Raw genomic sequence first — 9,398 nt, 5'->3', positions numbered from 1 at the left:
TGCGCATTTTGATGTTCGTATGTGGACGCTTCTCGTAGCTCACGAGAACAGAGAGCGATGCTGAGCATGGCGGTCTGGACAATTGATCAGCAATGTGACGCATTTCAGACAACGATATTGACGGTTCTGTGGAGTGTCATGAGAAAAGCGTGTGCTGCGGGAGTTCAGCAGGAAGTACGCCTTCACGTTAAGATAAACTAGTGGAATGTTATTATTGCTAAAGACGAATACTGTATGACTGAAATAAGGCTAGGCGAAGATGGCCAGCAGCAATGACCGGTGACTCACTTTATACGCTCTCCGTGGATATTAGTAATGTGAAGTGAACTCTATACCAGTATGCTCTCGGACGCATCATCTAATTCGTGTGTTTACATGAAAACCATGCCATCCCATTGTGCCATATTAAGCATGCGTTATCCCCCTGCCTCTGTGGTAAGAACGGAAAAAAATGTGAAATTACATCTGTGGATTTGTCTTCGCCCGCCTGAGAAAGTTACAACACAGACGTTTCATTGGTGTCAGGAGCGGGATTACACAGTTATTATAAACGAATAATAAGTGGACTCTGTGCATGTGAACGGAGTTTGTGAGGAGAGTAATCGAAATGGCTGGCGACGACGAACCAACGTTTGCGAACGTAATGACGGCGATCAAAAATATTCAGGCACGAAATAATGTTGCAAGAGACGAAGTGTGTGAGCAAATTAATGAAGTGAGACTTGAAATGGACGCATTAAGGTAAGAATGTAGTGAGAGAGCAGGAGAAATAATTCAGAAGCAAATGCATGTCATGGAAAAACAAACAAGAAATTCAGGAAGGCATGAATGATATCCGTGAAGAATTATGTGAAATTGTAGTAAAACAGAAGCAGTAGATGTGCGATACGCAGGGTAAACTCGAAGAAAAGATAGTGCAGTTGATAGAAGATAAATGTGGGTCACTAGAAAAGACTTTAAGGAGAAACTCCTGGAAGAGTTGAAAGGAGGGAAAGAAGAAATACGTCGTGTGTTTGGTGAAGTGAAGAAGGCAGTCTGTGACGAGATGGCTGCAGTAGCACAAGCTGCGAGTGACAGGTTGGAGGAGATAGTGTGTGGTGAACCCAAGTTTGAAGATATAAGCCGTCTGTTTTCTATGCCACTCATGAATGGAGCCACACAGCCTTCCCCGCCTGACCACCACCCAGCGAACATGGTGACTCCACCCTCTTTGGTGATTCCTGCCCAGGTTTCTCCTCCAGCTTCAATTTGTTCAAGCCCATCTGCCATTAGGACTCACAGAAAGCCTCAAGACTTTGATGGAAAAGTGTCCTTGGAAGCCTATCTTGCCCAATTTGAGGTATTGGCCTTGGCTCATGGGATGAGCAAGAGATGGCAGTACAACTAGTGTCCAGCCTCAAAGGTCAAGCAGTGGAAATTTTGGGGCACCTCTCAGCTTCACAGCGTGCATGGTATGGTAGTGTAAAGGCTGCGTTTGAGAGAAGATTTGGCCATCAATATCAGGCTGAAGCTTTCTGTGCCAGGTTTAGGGCCAAGACGAGGGCACGTGGAAAATCCTTGCAGCAGCTAGCACAGGAGTTGGAGTTACTAGTTCGCCGTGCGTACCCAGGGGCCAGTGAGGATTTGACTGCAGTACTTTTAAGGGACCAGTTTATTGATGCCTTGGAAGATTATCAACTGCAAGTGTATGTGAAACAAGCTCACACCACCGACTTGCAGGAGGCGCTAGCTCATGCTCTGGAGTACGAGTCATTTAGGACAGGTGGAATCAACATTGTAGTACAGAGATATCAGAATAATCTACCTACAATCAAAGTTAGGTGCATAAAGGTAGAAAAGCACCCAAAAGAGATCAAATCTGGAAGTATTAAGAGCAAATGCTGGAAGTGTGGCCAGCATGGACACAGAAGAAAGGAGTGCAATAAGTCTGAGAGAAGTCCACAGAAAATTTGTCATATCGGTATCAGCCGTGCTGTTGGGGATGTGGCCAGTTAGGCCATATGTCAAAGGAGTGACCACTGCAAACCATGGGAAACGGTGGAAGGCTGGGAGTAGGGGCACATCACCAGCCAGCACCACTGAGGCCCCACTCAAGTTAAATTGCCACTGCACAGGCACAGGTGTCGTACAAGTTAAGGGTACAGTTGATGGAAGACCTTGCCATTTAACTATTGACATTAGAGCAGAGAGAACTTTTGTCAGAGGTGACATTGTTCCACAAGACCTTCCTCTTGCATCAAGACGTATGTGTAGTGTTACGGGGCACTGTGTACCGTTGCGAGGTCTTAGGGAGATGCTGATAGGGATGGATATTCTGGAATACAAGTAACAAGTGTATGTGGCAGACATAGAGGATCCCTGCATTCTAGGATTGGATATTCTCGCACAGCCAGGCGTGCATTGACTTCAAGAAGGAAGCCCTGCTAGTGGGAGGGGTAGAAGTGCCCCTAATCAAAGAAGAAATGGCAGTGAAGATTTGTACCTGAATTACAAGGACCAAGGTATCTAAGTACCTAGAAGACCTGCAGAGGAGTATCCAGGGCTTGACAGAGGAACAAGCAGTGCAACTGGAGAAGTTGCTGTGCCTGTATGCAGACATTTTCCAAGATAACTTGGATGTAGGATGGACAGGAGCCTGCGAGCATGGAAATGGAAATGGAAATTGAAATTGAAACAGTTTATTTAGCCATAGCTAGATATACAGATAATGTGGGTACATTTAGTGTTATATTAAATGAGGCTCAGCCTTTTGAGAGTGAAGCTCTCTTGGAATTGATGGGTACCCAGAATAATATATACAGGAGACAATATAGACAAATACATTAGTCATACATTACAACGGCAGAGACAAGTTAGTAAAATAAACTATACAGAGCATGGAATCAAATACAAAGACGAGATAATAATGGTAGATAATGTAGTTTAAGGATCAAGTATCGGAATATGTTTGGTTATGAATATTATTTATACAGTATTTTACTCTACATTGTTTTAGTTATATTTGGCCACAAAGTATTGCTTGAGAGTCTTTTTGAACGCCTCAAAGTTAGGTTTATTCCTCAGGTTTTCGGGGAGAGTGTTCCAGATCTTTGGACCACAGTAATCTATAACTGTCTTTGACTGAGACGAGTTACAAAATGGGAGTTGGAGAAGCGAAGCATTTCTTAAAGCATATTGACTATTATTGCAATAATTAAACATTGTGTTATCTGGGCGTCTTAGACATTTAAAAACGTATGTGGCAGAACAGTAATCGTTCAGTTCAGAAAATTTTAATATATTTAGTTCTCTGAAAGCTGCATTGGTGTGGCCATACCTGTGCAGGCGAGCAATGCATCTTATGACTTTCTTCTGAGCAATAAACAGACATTTGAGGCGATTCTTGGGGACTCCACTCCATACAACATTACAATAAGTAAGATGAGGATATATCAACGAATAATATATCTGTTTGAAGGCTTCGGTGGATAAGACATTTCTCATATGGTACATGATGCCACGTTGCTTACTGATTTTGCTGACGATATCTTGGATATTTTGGCTCCAGCTTAAACTTTGGTCTACTTTAACACCTAGAAATTTAGTACAATATGTGCGTTTGATAATTTTACTGTCAAATCGTAGTTCTGGTAGGATGTGAGGCATCTCTTTATTTCGGTGAAATATAACAAAATGAGTTTTATTGGTGTTTAAGTTTAGCTTATTGCTAAGAATCCAGTTGCTTACTTGGCGCAGGTTGTGGTTGGCATTGGTGATCAGGGAATTAATGTTCGGACCAGCAGTGTGCAAGGTGGCATCATCAGGATACATAGTAAAAATAAATAGATTGGTACAGTTCACAAAATCATTTATATACAATAAGAAAAGATATGGACCAAGTATGGAACCCTGTGGTACTCCGTTTAACATTTGACAGGTGGGAGAGGAACATTTACTATATGAAACATACTGTACTCTATTTGTTAAGTAAGAATTAAACCAATTATTGGCGTTATCTTTAATACCATAGTGAGCTAATTTCCGTAACAAAATTCTGTGGTTTACAGTATCAAATGCTTTGCTAAAGTCTAAGAATATACTGTGTGTGAACAATTTATTATGAAATGAACGTAATACTGAACTAGTAAAATCTACGAGAGCAGACTGAGTGGATTTTCCATCGACAAAGCCATACTGGGAAGGTGTTACTACTTTATTGCGTTTACAGTATTCTTCTAAGCGTCTTAATGCCAATTTCTCAAGTAGCTTAGCTAATGTTGATAACATGGAAATGGGGCGGTAATTATTAATTGATTTTTTATCACCTGCTTTAAAAATGGGTATGACTTTGGCGATCTTTAATGTATCAGGGAATATTCCAGTTTGAAAAGAAGCATTAAATATATCAACTAATACATGGTCTATGTATGGAGCAATCTTTTTTATTAGTTTTATGGGTATTTCATCGTGACCAGCGGATGTATCTTTTGTAGATTTAATTGTGTCCAGCACTTCCTGAACTGTGACTGGGTGGAGGGACATCATGTCATTTACTGGATGCCTCAAAAATGTTTCGAAATTATCATTGTGGTTATGTGAATCCAAATCATGATTCGTTCCGATATCACTGAAGTAAATATTAAATTGTTCAGCAATATCATGAGGGTCAGTCACAACTTTACCACTAACATTGATTGAGTGGGTTTGTTCACACTTGGTCTTGTTACGGTTTAGGATAGTGTTAAGCACCTTCCAGGTCGTCTGTGAGTTACTAGGATCTTGAAGTAACTTGCTTTTTAGGTAAGTTGACTTTGCATTATGGAGGACGGTAACCTGAAAGAGTCAATGGAGGAACCCACCGAGGAGATGCAGGCTTTGCCCAGACCTCGCCGAACCAGGAGATTACTGTCCCATTTTAATGATTTTGTTATTTGAGATGAAATGTTCTTGCATTATTAATAGCTTTTGTTCGACCAGAGTTATCTTATTATTTTCTCAGTACATTTACAGTTTAGAAGATTTTCTCGCGCAGCGTGCGTATGTTCCCAAACATAAATTACTTTATCTTTGTACTTTTGAAGTAGAGATATACTGCGGAATATTTTCCTATTCAGGATATGTGTACGTGGACGAAGAGAGGAGGGGACAGTGCTGCGTATCCGCATGTTGATGTTCATAAGTTCGGTGACGCATCTCAAGGCTCACGAGAGGAGAGGAGGAGAACGATGCTGGGCATGGCGGTCTGGACGATGCATTTCAGACAGTGATATTGACAGTTTTGTGGAGTGTCATGAGAAAAGCGTGTGCTGTGGGAGTTCAGCAGGAAGTTCGCCTTCACGTTAAGATAAACTAGTGGAATGTTATTAGTGCTAAAGACGAATACTGTATGACTGAAATAAGGCTAGGCGAAGATGGCCAGCAGCAATGACCGGTGACTCGCTTTATACGCTCCCCGTGGATATTAGTAATGTGAAGTGAACTCAATACCAGTGTGCTCTCGGACGCATCATCTAATTCGTGTGTTTACATGAAAATCATGTCATCCTTTTGTGTCATATTAAGCATGCGTTATCCCCCTGCCTCTCTGTGGTAAGAACGGAAATAAAGGAATGTGACGTTACATCTGTGCGTTTGTTTTCGCCCGCCTGAGAAAGTTACACATCACAGACGTTTCATTATGTATGTGTGTATGTATGTATGTATGTATGTATGTATATATATATATATATATATATATATTGTGTGTGTGTGTGTGTATGTGTATGTATGTGTGTGTGTATGTATAAATATACATACACACACACACACACACACACACACACATATATATATATATATATATATATATATATATATATATATATATATATATATATATTATATATACATATACATATATATATATGTGTTCAGTCGATATGTGCTTGCGGCGAGGACGTTGAAGTCACAGAGAGCTTTACAAACCATGATAGTGCAGTCAGTAGACGGATTGGTCTGACAGCAGGAGCCATGAAAGTCAACAAGAGTATTTGGAGGTGTCTGTACCTATGCAGAAGGACTAAGTTACGTGTCTTCAAGGGCTTGATACTGCCAGTTTTCCTCTGGGGAAGCGAAACCTGGGCGATATTTAGTGCCTTGGAATTACATCCCGATGCCTTTTGTAACAAATGCCTACATTAGATCATGGGGTACAGTTGGCAGGACCATGTGTCCAATCGACGACATCATGTAACTGGCATAGGACCTGTTACTTGCATAATCCGTGACCGCCAACTCAGGCTATACGGGCACCAAGCTCGTTTCCCTGTGGATGACCCTGCCCATCAGGTTGTCTCTTTATGAGACAATCCTGCACGGAGGCCTATGGGAAGACCCAGGGTTGCCAAAATGCCGTAATTCGGTCCATTTGCAGAAATTTTTACTCTATAGATCGTCCACATACAATTTCATGCTGCAGGAGGTAACCTCGTACGGCAGGAGTGAGGTAATATTACCTCACTCATTATTTGGTGCAAATTATGGTGATTTCGCCTAATTTATCTTTTTACATTATAAAGGGATGTATATAGTATGCATAGAAGACTTAAAGCCGTTCTAACATTTGTGTATTTCCCAAGTTATATAATTTATTTGCATTTCGAGATCTCAATTTTCATGACCTTTCATGCAAGTCGAACGTTAGATCTACTCACGAATATGAGAAAGGTATGATTAAGTATTATAGGCTTCTCGACAAAAGTTAAACATAGAGGAATGAAACAATGCCGTCAAAGGATAATGAAATTCGTATTTTGAGACTGAGGTGTTTATCAATGAAATGTTGATCAAGCAGAATGCCGCCAAAGACAATTTAAAGACGGCTGGCGGCATACAAAGGACTCTAAACCGTGGCTGAAGGTTAATGAGGATTCCTGCTAGGCTCTTTGCAAGATTGTCGTTTTGTCCTTTACTGCAGAAATCTCCGTCGGAAAACGTCACGAATCTTTAATATTCATTCCGCCATATTTCAATATAAGCCACTCTTGTGTCATTACCCTCCAACTCTATAAAAAAAAATATAGAGTATTTGAAAAGTTGAGACTAGAGCACAGTTGAAGCATACAGTATTATATAAAAGTTGCTTTTAAAAAACGGTTATTTTTGGCCTAAATGCCTTGGCGATGCCCGTCGTATATTGAAGAAATAACTTTAAAATATTTAAATAAAATGCATAAACACGAATTTCTTTGAACGTCATGCAGTAATTTCAGTATATTAGAAAACTCTGAAGGTTCCTTAAAATGTAAGGCCTAAAGCTATAGCTCGTTTATCACATAAACACGACACTATGAAAGAGATGCACACTCTGAGTTCCTGGGTGTAACTGTGTTTGAATACTGTTACATGTGATCCTCTTCGTACAGTGTTATAATGCATGCATTTCGGTGTTTCCTAGCATTGTGGATCGTGTTTACATGGGGTGGGGACGTGTGAGGAGCAAATGCTATGTGATAGACAATGGTCTGAGGTGGATTGCTGGTTAGGTTGGTGTCATGTAATGTGGTGCCACTTCGACTTATGCTCTGTTTGGTCACTCCTTCAGCATGAGCAATTGATAAGCACTTACAGTTCTTTTTAAAGTTCAGATACATAACCGATAATAGACAAGTTTCAAATACTTATTCTTATATTTCCTCTCATAAACCTAAAATGATATACACTGTGGCCTTCACCCTGTTGAGAAGCCTTCACCGAGGTAGTCAAGAGCTAAGGCTTGAGTAGTAAGGTGAAGTAAACCCAAGTGCAGAGAAGTCTGTCTATTTCCGTCAAAAAATGCGGTATATATACAAGTAGGGTGCAGTAATACTGCAGGGTCGTCCGCGGTTGTGATGCGCTGATTGGCCGACGGCTGCATTCTTATCTTTCGCGTCGCGGCGAATCAGCGCCGCGGACCTCGCCGTGCTTGCTTGCCGGCTAACTCGGCGTAAGGGCAATTATGCTGAGTGAGGTGTGCCGGTGCCGAGTGAGGCTGCGCCGGTGTCGACCGAGGCAATTACGCAGAGAGAGGCAGCGCCGGTGCCGAGGTGATTGTGGCCTCTGCCACAATGCCTCCCCCCTAACGAGGGAGAAAGGACTACAGATCGAGGATCCTGCGAGGGCGAGAATGGCGTCCGGATCTCGTGTAGGTTGCGTCATCGTGGTCCGTGGCATCGATGTATGCTGGCTTAAGGCGCTCTGTGGTAACCCAGTCAGTTCGTCCTTCAAGTTGTAGCTTAAATGCTCTGGGGGAGCGCTGGAGGACCCTGAAAGGACCTTTGTAAGGGAAAGATAGTGGCTGGCGGTGGGTTTCGTCTCGGAGAAAGACGAACTTGGCCGTATCCAGTCCTGGTGGGGTGTAGGACGGGTGATGCGAGTGACAGGTTGGTCTGCTTGGAGCGAAATTCCGGGCCACACGGCGGAGGTCCTCTATCCGAGTGTCGCTCGCGCCGTCGTTGGGGAAGAATTCTCCGGGCACGACGAGGGGCTGGCCGTATACCATCTCGGCTGCAGAATGGGCAAGATCCTCCTTAGGCATTGTCCTGAGCCCAAGAAGCACCCAGGGGAGCTGCGAAGTCCATGTTGCAGTGGTGCAACGGGCGGTGAGGGCCGTTTTGAGGGATCGATACCATCTCTCGATGAGTCCATTAGCTTGTGGATGATATGCCGTTGTGAAGTGGAGAGTGACCCCAAGGAGCTACGCTAGGGCCTTCCACAGCTCTGAGGTGAAGCTTGCTCCCCTATCAGACGTTATATGTTCCAGGAGACCAAAACGGGCGATCCAGGAGCCAAGGAGTGCCTGGGCGCAGGATCTGGTGGTTGTATCCTCCATGGGTGTGGCTTCAGGCCAGCGAGCAGAACGGTCGATGATGGTGAAGATGTACCTCTTGCCTTCAGACGGTGGGAGAGGTCCGACGACGTCCATGTGAATGTAGCTAAAACGTTGCGTGGGCTGGGGCAGGTCCTGGATGGGTGGCTTGGTGTGGCGATGAATTTTGCTGCACTGGCACTGCTCGCAGCTCCTTACCCAATCTCGGAGGTCTCTTTTCATGGAGTGCCACACGAACTTCGAAACCAGATTGGTGGTGCTGCGGATGGATGGATGAGCTAGTCCATGGATGAGGTCGAAGATTTCCCTCCGAAATGTGGTAGGTACGAGGGGGCGGGGGCGGCCGGTGCTGACGTCGCAGAGGACAGGCGTATCTCCAATGGTGACTCTCTCCCAGCGAAGATTGGTGATTGCCGTGATGTAGGCCATGGTCTCGGAATCTTGCTCTTGTTCTGCTGCTAGAGCCTTGTAGTCGACCCCAAGTTGGATGGAGATCTCGATGCGTGAGAGAGAATCGGCGATAGGATTCTGGGAGCCTGAGAGGTGTCTCATTGTGCAGTCCGTCTCGGCGATG

The 9,398-nt window shown here is 43.5% G+C and overlaps 3 protein-coding genes across 3 annotated transcripts in view; 2 read left to right on the top strand and 1 right to left on the bottom strand.

The window, feature by feature from the left end:
- Positions 1–5,568, top strand: part of Ets97D (DNA-binding protein Ets97D) — an 87,993-nt gene extending 82,425 nt beyond the window's left edge. Inside the window, exon 11 of the mRNA XM_070139252.1 lies at positions 5,094–5,568. The gene's annotated coding sequence lies outside the window, so the exon portion shown is untranslated. The remainder of the gene's footprint in view (positions 1–5,093) is intronic.
- LOC138866473 (uncharacterized) lies at positions 106–2,571 on the top strand. The gene has a single exon (XM_070139260.1). The coding sequence runs from the start codon at positions 1,372–1,374 to the stop codon at positions 1,993–1,995; it is 624 nt and encodes a 207-aa protein (XP_069995361.1). The 5' UTR covers positions 106–1,371; the 3' UTR covers positions 1,996–2,571.
- Positions 5,569–8,092: 2,524 nt separating the features above from the next.
- Positions 8,093–8,533, bottom strand: LOC138866392 (uncharacterized). The gene has a single exon (XM_070138925.1). It carries the CDS (start codon positions 8,531–8,533, stop codon positions 8,093–8,095), a length of 441 nt encoding a protein of 146 aa, XP_069995026.1.
- Between the last annotated feature and the right edge of the window lie 865 nt (positions 8,534–9,398).

The sequence above is a fragment of the Penaeus vannamei genome, chromosome 25, assembly GCF_042767895.1.
Source record: "Penaeus vannamei isolate JL-2024 chromosome 25, ASM4276789v1, whole genome shotgun sequence".
Taxonomy (NCBI): domain Eukaryota; kingdom Metazoa; phylum Arthropoda; class Malacostraca; order Decapoda; family Penaeidae; genus Penaeus; species Penaeus vannamei.
Note: the sequence above shows the minus strand (reverse complement) of the source record. Positions and strands in the feature narration are given on the sequence as shown.